Raw genomic sequence first — 23,484 nt, 5'->3', positions numbered from 1 at the left:
GATCAGTTTCCAACACCCTCTTTTCATCGACAATCGAAGGAAGTCATTGGATCGGATGAATCTGTGCCAGAAGAACAGCACCATCAGCAGGCTCCTAGCAGAGACAGAAGATGTGTGCTGTAATATTCATGTGCAGCTGTGAACATGCAACACACATGAGGAGAAACCGGAGTTAAATTATAGTAAAACTATAAAATGAGAAATGTGAGACTATGGTAAAATGTTGGCACTTTTAAATGTACCATTTGATTACCATGTCTGTATTTCAAATTCAAAGGCAATTATAAGTGCTACATGGAAGCAAATAAATACAGTTTTAAACAAGGAAGAAACATGCAAAACAATAGACAAGCACTTTCTAACTAAAACTAACCTGCTTTATTTCGTAACTGTCGAACTAACCTGATTTAATTCCTAACTTACTAACTAACTAACAACTAGCTAACCAGCTTTATTTCTCAACAAACTATTCTGGTTTATTTTCTAACAAACAACTAGCTTTACTTCTCAAATAACTTGGTTTACTTCTTAACCAACTAGCTTTATTTCTTAACTAACTAATCAGCTTTATTGTATAACTGACTAACTTACAACTAACTTTCTTTTTCAACTAATCTGGTTATTTACTAACTAACTAACTAACTAACTAACTAACTAACTAACTAACTAACTAACTAACTAACTAACTAACAACTAGCCTTATTGTGCAACTAAATTGTTTTTTTTTTCTAACTAACTAAAACCAATTAACTTTATTTCTCAACCAACTATTCTGGTTAACTGGTTATCAAGTTAGTTACCCAATTAACTAACTAGATAACTAGCTTTAATTATCAATGAATCTGCTTTATTTCTTAACTAACTAATCTGCTTTATTTTTAACTAACCAATATGTTTTATTTACCAACTAACTACTAATTAACTATCTTTATTTTTCCATCTAATCTGGTTTATTTCCTAACTAATTAAATTAACTAAAACTAATTAACTTTATTTCTCAACTAACTAATCTGGTTTATTTCCTAACTAACTAGATAACTAGCTTTTTCTCAACCAATCTGCTTTATTTACTTATTAACTAACTACCTAGCTTTATTTCTCAACTTGCTAATCCAGTTTATTTCTTAACTAACTAACTTTATTCTTAACTAACTGACCATTCTCGGTTATTTCCTCACTAACTAGATAACTAGCTTTATTTCACAACTAACTAATCTGTTTTATTTCCTAAATAACTAATTTAATTTCTCAAATAACTATAGGTTTGTTTTTTAACCAGCCAACTAACCTGCTTTATTTCTTAACCGTCTAACTAATCTAATTTATTTTCTAACTGACTAACAACTAGCTTTCTTTTTCAACTAATCTTGTTTATTTCCTAACTAACTAAATCTAACTAAAATGAACAAACTAATTAACTTTATTTTTCAACTAACTAATCTGGTTTATTTCCTTACTAAATAGATAACTAGCGTTTTTCTCAACTAATTGGCTTTATTTACTAACTACCTAACTTTATTTCTCAACTGACAATTCTGGTTTATTTCCTCACCAACTAGATAACTAGCTTTATTTCACAGCCAACTAATCTGCTTTATTTTTAAGTAAACTACTAACAACTAGCTTTATTTCTCAACTAATTTGTTTTATTTCCGAACTAACCAACTATTATATAACTAACAACTAGCTTTATTTTTTTTATCCAATCTGGTTTATTTCATAACTACCTAAAACAAATTAACTTTATTTCTCAGCTAACTAATCTGGTTTATTTCCTAACTAACTAGATAAGTAGCTTCATTTCTTAACTAATCGGCTTTATTTACTAACTACATAACTTTATTTCTCAACTGACAATTCTGGTTTATTTCCTCACTAACTAGATAACTAGCTTTATTTCACAACTAACTAGTCTGCTTTATTTTTAAGTAAACTACTAACAACTAGCTTTATTTCTCAACAAATTTGTTTTATTTCCTAACTAACCAACTATTATGTAAATAACAACTAGCTTTATATTTTTATCCAATCTGGTTTATTTCATAACTAACTAAAACAAATTATTTTTATTTCTCAACTAACTAATCTGGTTTATTTCCTAACTAACTAATTAGATAACCAACTTCATTTCTTAACTAATCTGCTTTATTTACTAACGACCTAGCTTTATTTCTCAACTTGCTAAACCAGATTATTTCCGAACTAACTAGTTTTATTTCTTAACTAAACTAATCTGCTTTGTTTTTAACTAATCAATGTTCCATTTCATAACTAACTACTAACTAAGTAACAACTAGCTTTATTTCTCAACTAACCCTTCTGGTTTATTTCCTCACTAACTAAATAGATAACTAGCTTTATTTCTTAACTAATCTGCTTTATTTTTTAAACTAGCCAATCTGTTTTATTTTCTAACTCACCAACAGAATACAGCAAATCTTGCGACCATAACTGGCTAACGATGCTCTTGGGAAACGCACCCCAGCTTGATTCCCTAACCAACTAACTAATCTGCATTATTTCTTAACCAGCTAACTAACTAGTCTACTTTCTCTTCTCATTTCCTGAAGAGGTCTGAGTTTGTGTCCCAGTAGCAGGTCCAGCTGTTCCTCATTGTGTTTGGTATGAGGAGAGTGAGGAACTCCAGTCCTCCTAACAAACACCGTTTAAGGTCAAAACACACTTGTAAGCATTTAACGGGTGACTACAACACTGCATGTCTAAAAGAATTACAGTTCATATAATAACAGTCATAAACTGTACGGTATATACAAAATGATTCATAGTGATTCTAGTTTGTTTGCTAATTCACTTGTTAAAGATTTAGTAAGAGATGTATATTGACAAATACTTCTTAGTTGGCCACAGCAAACTGATGGAAGATAGATAGATAATATAGTACCAACTTGCTATGCCCAACTTATAATAGATAACAGGTATAAATATAAAAAGAAAACTGCCAAATAATGATTTGAGAAAAGCCAGATAGGTTAGAAATGACTCTCTCTCTCTCGCTCCCTTTGTCGTGTTCTGCATCTGTTTTCCCTCCCGCTCCTCATCTCTTCATCAGTCTCATCCTCTCTGGACTCATATGAGGACTCAGACTCTCTCCAACACTCTTGACTCTCTCTGTTCTAGTGACTAACTATCACTGCAGGTAAGAGCTTTTCTATTACTCTCCATAAAATAATGTTTTTGTAACTGTGGGAAAAACAGAACGCCTGTAATTTGAACTTTATCCTGGTTTGATATCAGATGCACAGGATGTAGAGTATATAACACTATGTAAAGTATATAACACTTTACAATAAGCTTATTGTTACTTTCACAAAAGGTTCTTTGTGGTGAAAGCAGATTATAAAAAGGTAAGAAAAAGATGGTTCTTGGACTGAATTGTTCTTTGTGGAACCAAAATATGGCATACCTTTATTTTTAAGAGTGTAAATGTTAATATTACTAATACTGAAATAACTGCTTTAGAAGTATTTTTCATTGTTAGTTCACGTTAACTAAATAACTAAGGTTAACCAATGAAACCTTTTTGTAAATTGTTACTGGGTAACATAAATAACACCTAATTATGTGCATATTCTTCAGTGACTTCCAAAAAACAGCATATAGCCACTTGGAGTTCAATTTAAAAACAATGGCAATGACAAATGATCCTTTATCCAGTCACAAATCACTTAGTAATAAATAAAACTAACTCTAACAAACACACAAAATACACAATTGAAATGACAAAACTATTGTGCATATGTAAATGCAAGGCCTAATGTGCATTTGTGCATGTTTTATTGCCTGCATGCATTGAAACTGTTAGGATGCCGCTGGGAGGAGGAAACAAGTGTGGCTGCTGTAAGAAGACGGTGTATTTCGCAGAGGAGGTTCAGTGTGAAGGACAAAGCTTCCACAAGTCCTGCTTTCTGTGCAGTAAGTCAAACACAACTGCTCTGAGAGCTCTGTATTCACATCACAATATGTGAACTAACATGAGAGATGGAAGCAGATGTTGGAGCTCAAGTGAGGAAATTTATTAGAGATGGACACGTATCGAGACACACGTTTACCTGACACCTCTGAAGATCTAATACAGTATTTTAAGCAGAAAGGATGTGCATGTGAGCATGAGATTCTCAGTGTGGAAATGGGTGTTGAGGGCTTGCCCTGTGGAGAGAGGGTGTTAACCGGAAAATGGAAAATTATTCATGCAGATGGTCATATATATCATGGAAAATATAATATAATGTTTTTGAACAAATCTGTCAGCTGTGAATGTGATAGCATGACACCAGCCCAGAGGAAGTTCTTATTTTGTTATAGAGTTTGTTCTGGTTTGGGCACAAAAATCCACAAATGCTGCCAGTGGATCTCATTTATGATTTTTCTGTCCTAAAAGATTTTTTTTTTTGAGTCGCTTTTATTTTCCATTTTCTTTTTATTCTAGAAAAACTTTCGGTAATTGAGTTTTCATACAATTTTATTTCAGTTTTAGTTATTCTAGTAAATCAAGTATAAAATGTTGGATCATAAACAGTAGTTTGTGCTTCTGAACTAATGACAAAAGTGCTCTGAGTGCTTGAAAAGCTGGCATGAGTTTGGATAGGAGACTCAGCAGCGAGTAAATCTTCCCTGTTTAACAGTGTGTCCATATTAGGTACTGTACAAATGAACATCCCGATGGATTCGTATGCCTTTTATGGCTGCACATCGTCTGTGTCTGACTGCAGATCTGTGGAGCAAAAAAATGTTTATGTGTAGATGACACTTGCAGACCCATTCACATTAATGACGCATCAAATGCATAAGTATTACGACATCAAATTGTAGGGAGAGTGTACATGTTTAGGGTTGTGTTTTTAATACCTTAATTTTACCTAATTTTTAAGAAGTTTCTCCAAAAAAAGCTCTTTCAGAAGTTTCAGAAGAAAATATCTCTATATGAAGTCAAACATTTTTTATCAAACTCAATGATACTTATAACAAGATCAAACTGAAATGCTATACACATTCATTTTATAGCTCTTCTACAGTCGTGGCCAAAAGTTTTGAGAATGACACAAATATTAGTTTTCACAAAGTTTGCTGCTTAACTGCTTTTAGATCTTTGTTTCAGTTGTTTCTGTGATGTACTGAAATATAATTACAAGCACTTCATACGTTTCAAAGGCTTTTATCAACAATTACATGACATTTATGCAAAGAGTCAGTATTTGCAGTGTTGGCCCTTCTTTTTCAGGACCTCTGCAATTCGACTGGGCATGCTCTCAATCAACTTCTGGGCCAAATCCTGACTGATAGCAACCCATTCTTTCATAATCACTTCTTGGAGTTTGTCAGAATTAGTGGGTTTTTGTTTGTCCACCCGCCTCTTGAGGATTGACCACAAGTTCTCAATGGGATTAAGATCTGGGGAGTTTCCAGGCCATGGACCCAAAATGTCAACGTTTTGGTCCCCGAGCCACTTAGTTATCACTTTTGCCTTATGGCACAGTGCTCCATTGTGCTGGAAAATGCATTGTTGTTCACCAAACTGTTGTTGGATTGTTGGAAGAAGTTGCTGTTGGAGGGTGTTTTGGTACCATTCTTTATTCATGGCTGTGTTTTTGGGCAAAATTGTGAGTGAGCCCACTCCCTTGGATGAGAAGCAACCCCACACATGAATGGTCTCAGGATGCTTTACTGTTGGCATGACACAGGACTGATGGTAGCGCTCACCTTTTCTTCTCCGGACAAGCCTTTTTCCAGATGCCCCAAACAATCAGAAAGAGGCTTCATCGGAGAATATGACTTTGCCCCAGTCCTCAGCAGTCCATTCGCCATACTTTTTGCAGAAGATCAATCTGTCCCTGATGTTTTTTTTGGAGAGAAGTGGCTTCTTTGCTGCCCTTCTTGACACCAGGCCATCTTCCAAAAGTCTTGGCCTCGCTGTGTGTTCAGATGCGCTCACACCTGCCTGCTGCCATTCCTGAGCAAGCTCTGCACTGGTGGCACTCCGATCCCGCAGCTCAATCCTCTTTAGGAGACCATCCTGGCGCTTGCTGGACTTTCTTGGACGCCCTGAAGCCGCCTTAACAATGCAGTGTAAAGTTTTTTTCGGGATTAAGTAAATTTTCATGGCAAAGAAGGACTATGCAATTCATCTGATCACTCTTCATAACATTCTGGAGTATATGCAAATTGCTATTATAAAAACTTAAGCAGCAACTTTTACAATTTCCAATATTTATGTAATTCTCAAAAGTTTTGGCCACGATTGTACTATATTTTTGATTTGATATTGACTTTAAAGGGTCATGAACTGCATTGTTTAATTGTATGATGTTTCCTGAAGTGCAAACATATGGTTAAAATGATATTTTACATCAAAACCTGCCATAATGTAAAAATAAAAGGCCATTTTCTGCCCTGATTTAGCTATTTTTAATATTACAGTTGCTGAGATTAACTAATCGTGAAGTGCTGATATAATAAACATCACCTGCCTGAGTTATGTCATCCTAAAATGTAACTCTTTTATCAACCAGGTCTTATATAAAATTAGATATGTAAGTGTGTCCAACTTTATATGCATACATATATACAGTTGAGGTCAAAAGTTTACACCCCCCTTTCAGAATCTGCAAAATGTGAATTATTTTAGCAAAATAAGAGGGATCATACAAAATGCATGTTATTGTTAATGTAGTACTGACCAAAATAAGATATTTCACGTACAGTATTTACCTTCTACTATCTTAATATCTTAATGCCTGATAGTTGCATTTAGCAGATTAGAGCTGGGCGATAATATACTTCACATTTTGTGGCAATACAAGCAGATATGATTTGCTATATGTGACCCTGGACCACAAAACCAGTCTTAAGTCGCTGGGGTATATTTGTAGCAATAGCCAAAAATACATTGTATGGGTCAAAATTATTGATTTTTCTTTTATGCCAAAAATCATTAGGAAATTAAGTAAAGATCATGTTCCATGAAGATTTTTTGTAAAATTCCTACTATAAATATATCAAAATGTAATTTTTGATTAGTAATATGCATTGTTAAGAACTTAATTTGGAGAACTTTAAAGGTGATTTTCTCAGTATTTTGATTTTTTTGCACCCTCAGATTCTAGATATTCAAATAGTTGTATCTCGGCCAAATATTGTCATATCATAACAAACCATATATCAATAGAAAGCTTATTCATTGAGCTCTCATATGTTGTATACATCTCAGTTTTGTAAAATTTAACCTTATGACTGGTTTTGTGGTCCAGGGTCACATATAGTATATATCACTTTACTTGAGTATCCCCCTTTTAGAAACTGCAATGTTAATTATTTAACCATAATAGGAGAAATCATATAAAATGCATGGTATTGTTTATTTAGTACTGACCTGAATAAGGTATTTCACATAAAACATGTTTACATCTAGTCCACAAGATAAAACAATAGTTGAATTTATAAAAATGACCCCTACAAAAGTTTACATCCCCTTGATTTTGTATACTGTGTTGTAAACTGAGTAATCCACAGCTGTATTTTTGTGTGTGTGTGTTAGTTTTCAATGAGGCCTTTGTTTGTCCTGAACAGTTAAACTGTCTGCTGTTCTTTAAAGTAATCCTTCAGGTCCCACAAACTCTTTGGTTTTCTAGCATTATTGTGTATTTGAACCCTTTCCAACAATGACTGTATGATTTTGAGATCCATCTTTTCACACTGACGACAAATGAGGGACGCATATGCAACTATTACAGAAGGTTCAAACGCTCAGTGTCCTCAGTGTGAAAAGGTGGATCTCAAAATTATAGTGCTATTGTTGGAAAGGGTTCATATACACAGAAATGCCGGAAAACCAAAGAATTTATGGGACCTGAAGGATTTTTCTGAAGAACAGCAGGCAGTTTAACTGTTCAGAACAAACAAGGAACTCATGAACAACTATCACTAAACAAAAAAACACAGCTGTGGATCATTCAGGTAACAACACAGTATTAAGAATCAAGGGGATGTAAACTTTTGAACAGGGTAATTTTTATATTTGTTTTCTCTTGTGGACTATATGTAAACATGTTTTATGTGAAATACCTTATTCAGGTCAGCACTAAATAAACAATACCATGCAATTTGTATGATTTCTCTTATTATGGTTAAAAAAATTAACATTTTGCAGATTCAAGTAAAGTGATATATACTATATAGCAAATCACATCTGCTTGTATTGCCACAAAATGTGAACTTATTTGTGATATTATTGCCCAGCTCTAATCTGCTAAATGCAACTGTCAGGCATTAAGATATTAAGATAGTATAAACATTAACATCATGATTTTCTGTAAAGCTGCTTTGAAACGATGTGCATTGTGAATAACAGTGTATTTGTTTTGGTAGTTGGTTTCAATTAAAACAGTTTCTTGACAAAAAAGGACATTTTGAGTTCTTACAGTGTAGCATGATTTTATAGAATATTGACTTCTTGTGTCTAAAGATGAGAGAAAATTAGATTTCTGTGAGAATTAGAAGACTGAAAGAACAATCATTTTTTTGCTCTGAAGAGCAACATTATCCAAGAGCAACTGTCTAATGCATTGCGTAATAAGAGTGTTTTGATCATGATCATGCATCTATGTTTATTGCAGTGGTGTGCAGAAAGAATCTGGACAGCACAACAGTAGCTGTGCATCAGGACGAGATCTACTGCAAGTCCTGCTACGGCAAGAAATACGGCCCAAAGGGCTACGGCTTTGGTGGAGGAGCGGGAACCCTGAGCATGGACACGGGTGAAGCTCTGGGAATCAAACCGACCGGGTTAGTAGGACGTTTTCATTTGCTTTGTGTCTTTACCAGAGTGCATTAAAGTCGCCCGTCTGTATTTGTCACACAGACAAACATCCCATCGTCCCACCAACAACCCCAACCCGTCAAAGTTTGCGCAGAAGCTTGGAGGTTCAGACGTTTGCCCTCGCTGTGGAACCGCCGTGTACGCGGCAGAAAAGGTGGTTGGAGGGGGAAACGTGAGTTGGTTTTTCTTGACTAGACTTGTGGAGATCAAGTCACTTTGCCCTGGGCTTTACCAAACTGGTTACCCCAACTATCTGGATTAATTTGGAAAAAGGCTTATTGTTTTGTCTTGGTTGCCAAAATACTCTCATTAACGACTGCTATACACAATTGTACTGCCAACATAATGACGCCGTATCCTTACCTGCCCTCATATGAAAGCCAAATAATGCAGCAAACTCACAAAATAACAGCCAAACCAAACATGTGTGAAGTTTTATACACTGCAACAACTTGAGAAAAAAAAATTCAATTAAAGTCTGACAAAATAACATTTTTGGCATCACTTTATCATCTCTTTTAGTCTTGGCATAAGAGCTGCTTCAGATGCGCAAAGTGTGGAAAGAGTTTGGAGTCCACAACCCTAGCTGATAAAGATGGAGAGATTTACTGTAAAGGTCAGTATCAAGTTTGCATACAGGTATGTATGTTTATTTAATAGTTAGATATTCAGGATTTGCCCAGAAATACACACACACACACACACACACACACACACACACACACACACACAAAAAAATACTACTATTCAATATTTATATTAATATTATTAATTTACTGTGCATTTATATAACTTATATATTTAATATTATATATAATATTGATAGTATTTAAAAATTTTATATAATAACGGAATAACATTTATATTCATAATAATATTATTTATTTAATGTGTATTTATATTTATAGAATTAATATTTCTGATAACATTATTTTACTTATATTTATAATTATTTATTTTTTTGATAAAAATTTCTATAATAACTGAATATTTGAACATTTATATTATAATAATATTATGCATTTAATCTTTATTTATTTTTCTATAATTTATATTTAAAGTAGCATTATTTATTTTACATATTTTAATATTATATTTTTTATATTTATAATAATATTATTTATAATTCTAAAAAACATTTACATAATAACAGAATATTTACATTTATATTCATAATAATATTATTTATTTAATGTGTATTTATATTTATACAATTTATATTTATAATATCATTTCTATAAAAAGAATAATTATAATAACAGAATATTTAAATTGATATTCATAATAATATTATTTATATAAGGTGTATTTATATTTAAATAAATTTCTGATATTATTTATATTTGATATTTATAATTATTTATATTTATAATACCATTTCTATAATCATATTATTTAATCTTTTTTTATATTTCTATTATTTATATGTATAATAGCATTATTTTATATTTATTATTACAATTAATATTAATAGTATTTATATTTATATTATTTATTTAATGTGCATTTATATTTATATTATTTATTTGTATAATAACATTATTTTAATATAATTTATATTTAATATTATATTTAATATTGAGATTAATCATTCTAAAAACATTTATATAATAACAAAATATAAAAATGTATATTCATAATATTTATTTTTATGTGTGATTTGTAATTATTATAATTATTTATATTTATAATGACATTTCTATAACACAATATTATTACATTTATATTATAATAATGTTTATTTAATCTTTCTATCATTTATATTATAATATAATTATTTATTTAATATTTAAATTTTTATATTTCTATTTATATTTATACAGCGTGCTATGCTAAGAACTTTGGACCAAAGGGCTTTGGCTTTGGTCAGGGAGCTGGTGCTTTGGCTCACGCTCAGTAGAAACACAGCTGACATCGGTGAACCCAGGAGGTCAGACTGGTCACTTTCATATGAAACATGTTTAATAAATGTTATACACACATAAGTGCCTAATTTGGTGCTCAGTACATGTTATGTACTAAATCTAAAAAACTGTTTGATTGTGAAATCCAAAATGTTATTATCAACTGACATCTTTGCAATAATAAAACTGGGTTATTTTTAAGCTTACTGGGATGTATTATTATTATCTAGAGTCTGGGCTATAACATGCATCATGGCTGCATTATTAAGAATGCAAAAACGAGTTAAAAATGTTTGTAAACAGACTTGGTTTGAAAGCGGCATTGAATACGTTCTCAGAGGACTGGCTTGTATTGTCCATGACATCACACACACACACACACACACACACACACACACACACACACACACACACACACACACACACACACACACACACATCAAAAACGATGGGAACAAAGCTGTGTTTATGCATCTGAGCCTGTCACGGGCCTGATCTAATGAGACCACAGACTCACAGAGAAGCCTAACGCTATCACAGAGACCGTAATGCTTTCATCTAGAGACTAAAGGCTAACAAACTCAGAATGAAACAATGAAAACGAATAAACAAAACTGGTCTCAGCGCAGCTGCTGCTGGAAACATCATCAATTAGAGATCTGCCAGAAGCCAAAAAACACAAGCTATGCTAAGAAAGCAACAGTGTACTGATATTGCCAAGTGTATGCCTACTATTGTCCAGAAATAGTATGTGAATTGTGAATGTGAACATACATTATGCAGAAATACACATTATGCTGCAATGAACATTTCACATAGAAGTATGTTTTCGAGTCAAGTTCACATGACTGTGTGTTGCATGTTTAACATTAATTTAATTTATATTATTTAATGTAAAAATGTCTACTTTTGGCAGTTCGATTTAATGAGTCAAAAAGATATATTAAAATATTAAACAACCAGATACTATCACCAGATGGCGCCACTTTTTATTCTAGTGGTCAAAACTCAGTTTTAAATGTCTGTGACATTATGAATTTTATTTGTTTTTAATACAAATAACAATTTGTATAATTTCCTTTGGTCAATATAATACAAATGGGCAGAAATAAAAGTTCTTCCACTCTTTACACATAGTAAAACTACCATGAGCCTGGTTTGTGTTTTTACAAGCGCTGAACAGTTTATAAAAAGCAGGTGATAATTGGTCGTATGGAGTCTGAATTTTTAACAGAGCCAGAGTGAAGAATGATTCTATTAAACTACAGTAGAGGAGACCGGGGCTAGTTGTCACACGGGGAAGGTGTATTTCAGTAAAGATGAGACTTTGAGTGCAAAACTGATATATTTTTTCCTTTTAAACTATATACATTTGTACAAGCTGGGTTAAAAATAAACACGTTCTTATTAAGGTTTAAATGTTACAATTTTATAATTAATTTATTTTATATTATATACATATACATACATACATACATACATACATACATACATACATACATACATACATACATATATATATATATATATAATTACATAATTATCTTATAATATATTATATACATAATTATATAATATATTTACAATTACATAATTGGGTTTGAAAAAAGCTATTTATTATTTATATTAAAATATATAAATATATATGTGTTTTCATATTTTAAATACAAATAATATTTTAATAAATAATATTCTAATACAATTATATAAATATGTAATAATATATTATATACAATTATATATTATATATAGAATTACAATTGGGTTTGAAAAGAACTATATATTATATAAAAAAATATAGAAAAACTACATAATATAATATTTTAATTGTATATTTATTTTTAGAAAAGAGCTGAAGGTAAATAAATTTGAAAAAGAAAGATATATACATATAAAATCAATATATTATACATACATACATACATACATACATAATATATATATATATATATATACATATATATATATATATATATATATATATATATATATATATATATATATATATATATATATATATACATATACATACACACACTGTGTGTATGTATATAGCCAACAAGAATTTCTTTATAATAATAAATAACATTCTAATACAATATTTTAATTGTATATTTATTCTATTAAAGTAAAATAATAAATTATTAGCCAAATTTATATATTATATATATCTCTCTCAAAAGAATTACATAATTGGATTTGAAAAGAGCCAATAACAGTTTTTATATTAAAAATATATTAAAAATATTTTAATAAATAATATTATAATATAATTTTAACTTTATACATTCATTTCAATTTAGTTATTTTTAATTTTTTTATTTTAGTTCATAAATATGAATTAGATATATTTTATGTATTTATTTATTTATTACAACATGTCCCACTATCAGAAGACATTATCAAATATTAACTGTTCTTGCTGGCAAATGTTAAATGCAATGATAAATAGCTTTTTTAGCCAATACTTCAAGTTCAGTGTATACAGAAACTGACATAAACCTGAAATAAACCCACCCTGGAAAAACTGACAACTAGCCTCGCTCTTCATCACATATAAAAACCAAATAACAAAAAAACCTCTACAGGCAAAAAATATCACAAGCACATATTAAATGATGCTAAATCCTCTTAGACCAAAGTTCAATATTAAGAGCAGCTCTAAATACGGTGCGTTCACGACTGCCACACAACATCTATAATCCCGGGTTTCCACATCAGCCAAGAACCAAATCCAGCCGAGCCCATCATGAAAGTAAACAGGACAGGTGTTACCCGCAGACTGCCCCCTTCCAGAGCTCTCTACAGCTAGTTATGCAGTAGATGACACTAGAAAGCCACTGAAGCACAATAACAGCATCTGTTTCATGTCACAATACCTGCATGAGGTTTGACGATCACCCATATATTACATGTCTCTCAGAAAGCAGGTCCTGGAAATTATGCTCCACATGCAGATAAGAGAAAGCGATGCCAAAATACACATCTACACACCCACGCAAACACAATACAGCCAAGAAACGGCATTGTTCGAATGCTTTCCGCAACCAGAGAGAGTCTGGTAACAGTTACAAAGACAAAAACAAGGAAGAATGCAAATTCAGTGATTATATTATCACTTACAATGGAAATACTGTATGTGGCAAGACACTCTGCTTTGTAAGTACAGCTATAAGGCTTCAACAAGGCCTGATAAAGCCGGTAATCTCTGCGATTATGATACTTGGAAGGATGTGGCATAACTGCAAAGCACACCTGGAGAAAGCCAGCAAAACCTAAGTGCAGATAAAAGCATTGCATGCATGCATTTTTATCTTGACACATCGAAATAGCTTTTAGTGTCTCACAAACACCAGAGTGGCAGTATCAGCTGTCTAACCGCTCTATGTTTAGCTAAGCCAATGTACGGACAACTTTACATTCCTTACTTAATCTCTCGCAGAGATTATTGTTGTCTACAGTTAATATTTTAATCAGGCGTAGGGTCAAACACAGAGCATGGTTCCAGTGAGAAACATACAGAAAATCAATGTCACAATCTCACAAACATCTCATCCCTTTCCTTTGTGTGTAAAATTATTATATAAATACAAAATGATTATAGGAAAGGGAAAAAAACGTTATTGATAAAACAGACTTATAAGCATTAATATTTATTTTATGCAAAACTCAAAGAAAGACTTTCAGATGGTGCTCATGAAATTTTAATTCTCAGTTTTTCATTAAATTTCAGGTGTTTCTCTTAAAAATTCCTTTAGAAAAACAAAACCAATTAGAACAGTAGTTATCATACAGTAAGACTGTGGCTATAAAAGTAATACAGACAGCAGATAATTTGATTTTATGTGATAATTTAATGAGATATCTGGTGTTTTGACTGCAGATTTTGGATTCTTGGTTAATCTGAGATACTGTTGACATCTCTTCAGCAGATTTAATGTTATTAAAATGATTATATAAATGCAAAAATGGTTATATAAAAGGCAAAAACTGATACCCAACAGATTACGAAACATAATCTTCTGAGAAACTCAAAGGAAATATTTAATGCTCAAAGGTTTCTGTTTTATACCTTTAAACTTTTAGATGCTTCCTTCAGAATTAATATTTATCATACAGTATGTTTGGAGATATAAAAGTACATTGCAAAAAGTTTTTTAAAGTTGTAAATAAAACAAATATCACTTAATTGTTTAACAATTTCACAAATATTAACAAATAAATGGCAAGTAACACTTAAGTAAACAAAGTTTAGGTAAATATACTGAAATTTTCTAGTTTTTACTTTCTATGGAGAAACATCTAAGAATTCAAAATACATCAAAAATACAGAAAAAAGTAATATTATTAAATATTATTGCAGTTTTCTGCATATACTATAAATTTAATTTATTTCTGTGATGCAAAGCTGAATTATTATTTTTTTATCAGCTAATACTCCAGTCTTTACTGTCACACGATCCTTTAGAAATCATTCTAATATGCTGATTTATTATCAATGTTGGCAACAGTTGTGCTGCTTAATATTTGTTGGAACCTGTGATACTATTTTTAAGTTAAAAAGAATAGCATTTATTAAAAATAAAAATATTTTCTAACAATAGTCTTTACTAGCACTTGTTACCAATTTAAGACATCCTTGCTGAATAAAAGTATTAATTTCTTTCAAACAAAGAAAAAAACTTAACTGACCCCAAACTTTGAACGGTAATCTAAATTGTAACAAAAGATTTCTATTTTAAATAAACGCTGTTCTTTTTAATGTTTTATTCATCAAAGAATCCTGAAAAAAAGTATTACATTTTTTTTTTTTTTTATTGATAATAAATCAGCATATTAGAATGATTTCTGAAGGATCATGACACTAAAGACTGAAGTAATGATGCTAAAAATTCAGCTTTGCATCACAGGTATAAATTCTATTTGAAAGTATATTAAAAAAGAAAAACACTTTTTTAAATTGCCATAATATTTCAAAATATTACTGTTTTTTCAGTATTTTTAATCAAACAAACGGAGCCTTGATGAGCATAAAATTATTTAAAAAAATAAAATAAAAATCTTACTGATCCCAAACTTTTGAACAGCATTGTATATGAAGTAAATATGAATCATAAAGCAAATTGCTACTGATAAACAGACAGACATTGTTTATCTTCTAAGAAAACCAAAGAAAGACTTTTTTTTCTTTTTTTTGAGGAGAAGATTTTCTGATTACAATACTTTCTAGGAGAAACGAATGAGATATAAAAGAGATCTCATTGTGGACACATTAAAAAGATCAATGGAAATTTCTTTAAATGAAATTGTTTTATCTTCTAGCCAGCTAAATAAGGTTGTGAGACAGGCCCGAAGCATCATGAGGAACCACAGTCCACAGCTGTCTAACGGGCTGATAAGCGCCGCACAAGGCCTATCAACAAGAGCCCTCCACAAGTGCTGGATAAAAGCTTTATGAGTGAGTGTGTGTGTGTGTGTGTGTGTGTGTGTGTGTGTGTGTGTGTGTGTGTGTGCTAATAATATCATCCAGTAACAGGCGGAGGATGAACAATAAGAGTGTGTCTTAAAAAAGAGATGCATTGTTCTAGAGCATCATTTCTCTGACCATCTGAGGACCGCAAGGTAAGTACATTCAATTTGCTTCCATGTTACAACTTTAATATATATCTCTCTACACTCCTAAAAATAAAGGTGCTTCACGATGCCATAGAAGAAAATTTGTTTAAATGGTTCCATAAAGAACCACTTTTCTGTTTCACTAAAGGTTCTTTGTGGCGAAAGAAGGTTCTTCAGATTATAAATCTCCAGAACCTTTAACTGAATGGTTCTTTGTGGAACCAAAAATGGTTCTTCTATGGCATCGCTGTGAAGAACCTTTTTAAAGCACCTTTATTTGTGTAAGAAGAATAAACCAAATTTTGAAAAATCTAAATATTGCATGGAAATTTCCTTTTCCATATCTGTTAATATTGCCAAATGTATAAGCAAATATTCAATATTACTGTCATCAAATGTAATGGTTAAAAAAATTACATTAGAAAAAACTAATATATCTGTGGTAAATATCACTTTTGTACAAGAAACTTTTTCTTTTTTATTCACAAAAGTGCTTTATATTGGATAATGATTTATAATCTTTCTCCATTATCCTAATCACTTAATTAAAAAAATTACTTTATCAAACTGATTAAAACTTTTGACTTTCCAATTCTGAGATGCATAAAAACCTCAATTGAAATAGCAAAAATACCATTTAAACCAAATGATTGTGAAAACATGACTTTGGAAACCACCCTTTGGCGCTCGGTTAAATAAACCTATCCACTTCTAGATTTACGATGACACGCTCTTTAATTTTATTGCGTAATTTACCGTATTTGTTTTTGTAAGTGCACTAGACTGGTTTAACATCATTGAGCGGAAACTTGGGCCAGGTTAAAGCCTCTGAAGCTCTGGTCTATTTATGGTGCATTGCAAGTGGATATGGGCTGGAGAAAGCTGGGATTGTTATCTGTGCGGCATAGTTACCATGCCAAAATCACCGTGCCACGATAGGCGTCTGCCAATACCTTTTTTCCTATGGGCCCACTTCATCTGTGTGTGTGGCCACTGTCAGGGCTTTGAAGTGGTTAACAGATGCAGAACAGACGCCAATGCACCATATCCCATCCATCAATTAGCATCAGTTCATCTGTTTTAAAAAGCAGCACCTGAATGGATGACATATCACGTCGGCAATTATTCCAAGAGTCGAATACGTGAGAGTACAGCTGTTAGAGTAAACAGAGGCATAATAACATTTGATTAGCACGTCTGAATCTGGAAAAGCTGTCTGATACTTGAGCCCCTTGAAGATCCTCCCAATAGTCCTGGCCTTTGGAAACAAATGCCTTTATTTTTATCTCCTAGGTTGAATCACCATTGTAAAGATGCCCGAGTGAGTATATTGTGTTTCTGCTTTCTGTCATTCGTCATCCTAGACGTCTTATGGCTCTCTGGACAAATGTGCTCTATTCTTGGATTTACCGGCTGTGTTGTCTTTACTCAAGGCCTCTGTGTTAATTAAAGCTGATTAAGAGTACAATGGAGTCTAAAAGTCTGAAGCCACACTGAAACTCTGAGAAATTATAAAATTATGATTGAAAAAAAAATATATCTATAAGATTCTACACTATTTCTAGGTCAGTAATTAATTAAACAAATTAATAACATTTATATTTTTCTTGTTTCTTCATTCTCAATTTATGTTGAATATACCTGGACAACCAGGTTTTGGTTATGTCATCTTAAGTAATTAAAAAGTGAGACATAAACTGAAAAACAAATTGGAGTAGGGTTTCTTTTAAAACTATTTTCACACAGAAATTTGCCAGTACATAAAGAAACTAAAGAAACTGAACACCTGAAATGGTTAAACATGCTGCAAGAATCTTTGTTTTAACTTATATACTATATAATAAAATAGTGTATTAAATTCTTTTCACTTCAATTATAATAATTTAAAATATATATTAAACTAAAATAAAAAAACAGAAGCATTTTCTCTTGTGGGCTCAGCCTTTTGGACATTATTGTATGCCTTAATAATAAAAGCTTCATTATTAATAAAATCTATGATATTTTATGACCTTACCATGTGTTTTTATTCTTTTGCAGGCAAGAGGTAAGTGTGCAAGTCTACATTTAATGCTTTTTCAATACATTATTTCTGATCTACCTTCAAACTAATATACAGTAACAATAAAATTAGAATAATCAATATACAGAGAAGCATGCATGTTTTCTAAATATATAACAATGCTTATTTCAAATTTGACAGAAAAAGTCCAAGATCTCAGCATCTCGCAAGCTGATGCTTAAGGTACAACTGCATTGAAAAATATTTTTTCTCCAACTGTTGCCTCATTTATTTATTTATTTACATTTTTTTAAGATTAATGTATCGCTTGCAATGCAAAATGCCACAATAATAGTGTTTCGGGTGGTCGCCTAAAAATTTTAAAAGTTTAAGTACCACAAATTAAGAAAGTTCATTTAAACCTATTATAGTGATATTTATTATTATAGTGATTATTTATTAGAGTGCATGTCTATGTGTTCCTCAGAGTCTTATGGTAGCTAAAGCAAAGGATGAGTTAGAGCAGGAGCTGGCAGATAAAGAGGTTGAGAAGGAAAGATATCTGTCTGAGAAAGCTCCTCCGATACAGACGGGTGGCATGTCTTTTGCTGAACTTCAGGTACGTCCATAACTCACAAAACTCCCATATACTATTGGTATTAATACAATTACAAGACATACCATGGTTTTACCAAAAAACATAAGATTATTGGAAAACTATAGTATCCTAAAAGCACTATTTAAGAACCACTGTATATGAATATTGTAAACAAACAATTATAGTTATTTGGAATTAGAATTATAATATCTTTCAAAAAACAGCGGAAAGCCTGTAAACCTTATATTTGTTCTCTTTATCAGGAGCTGTGTCGGGAACTACATGCTAAAATCGATGTGGTGGATGAGGAGCGTTACGATATCGAGGCTAAAGTGCTTCACAACACAAGAGAAGTAAAGAAACAGTTGACATGTGTCTAAGAAAATTGAAGATCTTTTTGGCAAATCACAATCACGGCGATTCTAGCCAACTCAACCCTAACCAGACACGAATGAACAAGTTTCCACTATTAATTTGCCAGTCCACAACAAAAGTAAAAGTGCCTAAAAGCGAGTGCCTACTTGTTCAAACAACCTTGGTTGTGGAAGGATTTTTCCATTTTGTGTTCTCTGTACATTTAAAAATTAAATTAAAAAAAATTCAAGGTTAAAAAATATGAAACATAGGAAAAGAAACAATTTTGTAAGTGCCAATAAAAATACATTCCATGAAGCACTGCAAAAGCCTTTATTGGCTAAAAATGCTTGTTGACATTTATAGTCAGTGTTCTTTAGCCTTTATTTTTAAATAGTTACTGCTAAATATTTAATCATATATAACGCAGGTTTGAGGGTGTAGCAAAATGTAATGTTTTTGAAATAAATTAATGGCATAATGTTCAATATAGTGTTTTCACAATGTCATCAATGGCCATATTGGTGGCATTGAATGTAAAAAATGCCACTGTACCAAACAAAACTTGTATATTTTGCCAATTATTGTTATGTTTTGGGCTGTACTAATCGGTCCGACCGGGAAAAACATTTGGAGTATTATAGACTGCCAAAAGTTTTGACAAATCAAGGAGAAGAGTGCAAAAAACTCTTTGAGGAACAATAGGTGTTTGTCGTTGGCCAAACTGAACCAGGATTTTCAGGGAAAATATCTTGACAATATTCATGTTTGTTCTTATCATTTCCAGTCAGGTAGGTGAAATATTAGACTAAGACTTAATATTAGACTTAGACTTAATTCCGCGTGTGCATATCTTTACCACCTACAGTATTAACTTTGGTTTGTCAAAATATTGCGCCCTTTCCTGCTTACGAAGTCCCTTTTATATAATTTAGCAGCTTCCACATGTTTTTTATGTGGTTTAGACAGCATTAATTAGCAGAACAATGTATTCAGTAGTACGTAAACCGTGCAATCCATGCTGTCCTTTACATTTTAGCATCTCCAATATGGCTGCACATCCAGGGGAGTGTTTCATAAAACAAGTTTACTAAATAAGTCAGGCTTATTTCAGTTAGTCTGATTTATTTTGAGCCAAATCAAGTAACAATAAGTCAGACTAACTAAAATAGGCCTGGCTTATTTGGTAAACTTGTTTTATGAAACACCCCCCGGTAACTGACCAAACCATGATTGTAAGTGCAAACCCTCTATTGCACAACAGTTCGTTTTTATGGTAACAGCGGTTTTGCTGATGGGTGGAGTCAGTGCGCAATATACAAGTTTGTGAAGCATAATTATAATTCAATTTACTGTAGTATACACAAAAACTGAAAGCAGCAACAAATTGCCTGCTATGCACTACTTCTCAAAGTCACGGCTAATTAAAAAAAATATTAAAACATGAAGGGAATCGCTTTTATTGAGTCACGCCTGTTTAGGATCTTTCATTTTTCCAACATAACACTGGAATGTTATTCAGGTAGGACTGTGGTATTGTGTAAAAATATTACATCATATTCATACAGGAACCAAATTGCTCAATAGAAACTTGCGAATGCTAAAACCTGTAAACAAACGTGTTGCAGATTAAGGATCTAAACATCAAAGTCCTGGACCTGAGAGGCAAATTCAAGCGACCCACCTTGAGGAGAGTCCGAGTCTCAGCTGACGCCATCCTGCGCTCTCTGCTGGGCTCCAAACACAAGGTGTCCATGGACCTGAGAGCAAACCTCAAGTCCGTCAAGAAGGAAGACACAGAGAAGGTGGGATGGGAGTCGATGCATCCATCTTGACTGAAATGAAAGAGTTTAGCGTTACTCACAGCTATATTATTTCTTTGTAGGAAAAGACAGTGGAGGTCAGTGACTGGAGGAAAAACGTGGAGGCCATGTCTGGAATGGAAGGAAGGAAGAAAATGTTCGATGCGGCACAGTAAACAAGTGGAAAATCAACATCTGCAAACATGCAAGTGTGTACACAAGAACCTAATGTCAAAATGAAACCATATTTACTTTCCTGCTGCAAAATTTTATCTTTTAGATATGAGATTTTGGCTGTTTTTATTGTTGCTGATTTTTTTTTTTTTTTCTCAGGAAATCAGGGTGGGCCGAGCTACAAAGATTCAAAATCCGTCATTTTTTTATGTGCTTCAAATACATATGAAATAAACTATGAATCAGAAATTGATACATACTTATAAAATACCAAGTTATTTGTCAGTGTATTCACCAAATGTCAAATTAAAAGCCCTGTGATGAAATTGCCAGAAAGTGTTCAACATCATGTGAAAAGTATCATCAACACTATCACTGCACTGTAAATAAATTGTGTAAACTGGAGATATTTGATATTTGTCATGATTTGTCAATTCATGGTTTGTACTGGACAAATGTTTGATAAAGCTGTAGAGAAAATGACTAATAACATGAAAATAAACTGAAAATACCGTAACCCGATAAAAACCAACTCCTTTTTACCTCTATAAAGTGATTCATCCTGATTTATACGTAACTATGGTGAGTCTGTAATGGCTGCATTTTTCTCAGATTACCAGTCGTTGAAGTTGATGGTCATTACACTACAATCAAAAGAACAAAGGTTTGTGTTTTCTCAACATGTTTGACCGAGTATTTGATTTGGTATCCACCTTTTTCCTGAGAAATCGATGAGTGCCGCCATGTTGGATTACAACTTCCGTTTGAAATGGATGCTCTCGTGTTCGGTCTCCATAGAAATCTGTGTTAAAATAGGGTAGAGAGGTTGAGTTAATTAACTGAATTCAAACTTTTTAAATATAAGTAAATATAAAAATGAGCGTTAATTTATCAGAAACACCAGAGACCGGAAATCGGACGCGGATTTCCGTGTTTAGGAAGGTTAATTATTGATGCCAAAACATGGCCAAAACACTTCTCAACAATCACTAAACCACATCAACACCAAAAACACTACAAAAATACACAAATTATAATACAAGATAGAAAGTAAAATAAATAAACTAAAAAACAAACAAACATATAAATAAATAAAGACACTGAAAGCAATTTTTGACTTCTGAAAGTTTTTTTTGTTTGTTTTGTATGCCCACCAAAGACAAAATGTAAGAAAGATAGTCAACCAGAAGAATTGACAGTACTGGGTTCTTACCCAAAAATTTACACTTGTGAATAAAAAAAAAAAAAAAATTGCGAAGTATAGCCTAATGAAAATTATATATACAACCACTGAATACAGGAGTTAGAATTACAATAAAAGAAAATCAAAAGTTCTTCTGAGAGATACATAACTCATAACAAACAGAATTTAACATAAACACATTCACAAAAAAGATGTACAATGGTCTCTTCTAAATCAGAGAAAGTAGGCTACTTTTTATTTCAATATTTTGCATATGATGTGTTTAGGCAAAACGAGTAAATATCCATCCAGTAACCAACAGGCCTCCAAGAAATTGATGCTCATACACTTACCATCTGCTAGAGGGCAGTGTTTACCAGCTAGAGTTTTATATATATATATATATACGGTATATCTATACTTATTTACTTATACATTGAATGTTCTATATTTATTTAACAGCTTTCCTGTAGCTCAAACAGTACAAAATGGCCTCAGCAACCACAAGCTCATGGGCTTGATTTCCAAGTAAAATCAAGACCTGACTAAAGCTAAATGAGTAAACCTTGAATGTAATGTAAGGAGCTTTGGATAAAAGTCTGTTGATGTACTAATGAATGATAATTTGTAGTAAAAGAGGCATAGTAGTAGTATATGTTATTCTTATGATGTAAATTATATTTGATGGAAACAACAGTTCAAATTAAAACATCATACACATTGTAATCTCGAAAGACAATCCATAAAAACTCAATAAAAAAAGAAAGAATGTTTAGAGGAAATAGTTCAGTTTGAAAAAAAAAACACTGAAGAGCCTTAAGAGTGCATTAAAAATAAAGGCTTGACATTGGTGTCATACTTGAAACCGAAAAAGTCTCGGAAAAGAAAAGGCCATTCATCCAAAACATGTCCAAACACATACATAACCAGCTGTGGAAGACAAAACACTGCTCATTAAATGTCCCTGATGTGCACTCAAGGTCACAGTCTCAAAGAGGTGGGAAGGTGAAATATTTCA

The 23,484-nt window shown here is 32.1% G+C and overlaps 2 protein-coding genes across 3 annotated transcripts; both read left to right on the top strand.

Moving 5' to 3' along the window:
* The first annotated feature begins 3,070 nt into the window (after positions 1-3,070).
* LOC141346664 (cysteine and glycine-rich protein 1-like) lies at positions 3,071-10,943 on the top strand. The gene is made up of 6 exons (XM_073851597.1): positions 3,071-3,157; positions 3,824-3,933; positions 8,631-8,799; positions 8,876-9,005; positions 9,356-9,449; positions 10,657-10,943. Exons 2-6 carry the CDS (start codon positions 3,825-3,827, stop codon positions 10,731-10,733), a joined length of 579 nt encoding a protein of 192 aa, XP_073707698.1. The 5' UTR covers positions 3,071-3,157; position 3,824; the 3' UTR covers positions 10,734-10,943.
* Positions 10,944-15,624: 4,681 nt separating this feature from the next.
* tnni1b (troponin I type 1b (skeletal, slow)) lies at positions 15,625-21,688 on the top strand. Of its 2 annotated transcripts, XM_073851733.1 has the most exons (7): positions 15,625-18,400; positions 18,557-18,598; positions 18,843-18,974; positions 19,217-19,306; positions 20,936-21,112; positions 21,193-21,318; positions 21,443-21,688. In XM_073851733.1, exons 2-6 carry the CDS (start codon positions 18,590-18,592, stop codon positions 21,283-21,285), a joined length of 501 nt encoding a protein of 166 aa, XP_073707834.1. In that variant the 5' UTR covers positions 15,625-18,400; positions 18,557-18,589; the 3' UTR covers positions 21,286-21,318; positions 21,443-21,688. The 2 variants fall into 2 exon arrangements, with proteins under 2 accessions (XP_073707834.1, XP_073707833.1); XM_073851732.1 differs by having other exon boundaries at positions 15,626-18,400; positions 21,193-21,688.
* The last annotated feature ends 1,796 nt before the right edge of the window (positions 21,689-23,484 follow it).

This window comes from Garra rufa, chromosome 12 (assembly GCF_049309525.1).
Source record: "Garra rufa chromosome 12, GarRuf1.0, whole genome shotgun sequence".
Classification (NCBI taxonomy): domain Eukaryota; kingdom Metazoa; phylum Chordata; class Actinopteri; order Cypriniformes; family Cyprinidae; genus Garra; species Garra rufa.
Note: the sequence above shows the minus strand (reverse complement) of the source record. Positions and strands in the feature narration are given on the sequence as shown.

What these genes read in the sequence shown, in the direction of transcription:
- LOC141346664 (XM_073851597.1), top strand. Translation starts at nt 3,825, where the DNA reads ATGCCGCTGGGAGGAGGAAACAAGTGTGGCTGCTGTAAGAAGACGGTG. An exon ending in CAAGTCCTGCTTTCTGTGCA is followed by an intron (nt 3,934 to 8,630) that starts GTAAGTCAAACA and finishes TGTTTATTGCAG; the next exon opens with TGGTGTGCAGAAAGAATCTG. An exon ending in CTGGGAATCAAACCGACCGG is followed by an intron (nt 8,800 to 8,875) that starts GTTAGTAGGACG and finishes TTTGTCACACAG; the next exon opens with ACAAACATCCCATCGTCCCA.
- tnni1b (XM_073851733.1), top strand. An exon ending in TGTCTTTTGCTGAACTTCAG is followed by an intron (nt 18,975 to 19,216) that starts GTACGTCCATAA and finishes TCTCTTTATCAG; the next exon opens with GAGCTGTGTCGGGAACTACA. An exon ending in TGCTTCACAACACAAGAGAA is followed by an intron (nt 19,307 to 20,935) that starts GTAAAGAAACAG and finishes AACGTGTTGCAG; the next exon opens with ATTAAGGATCTAAACATCAA.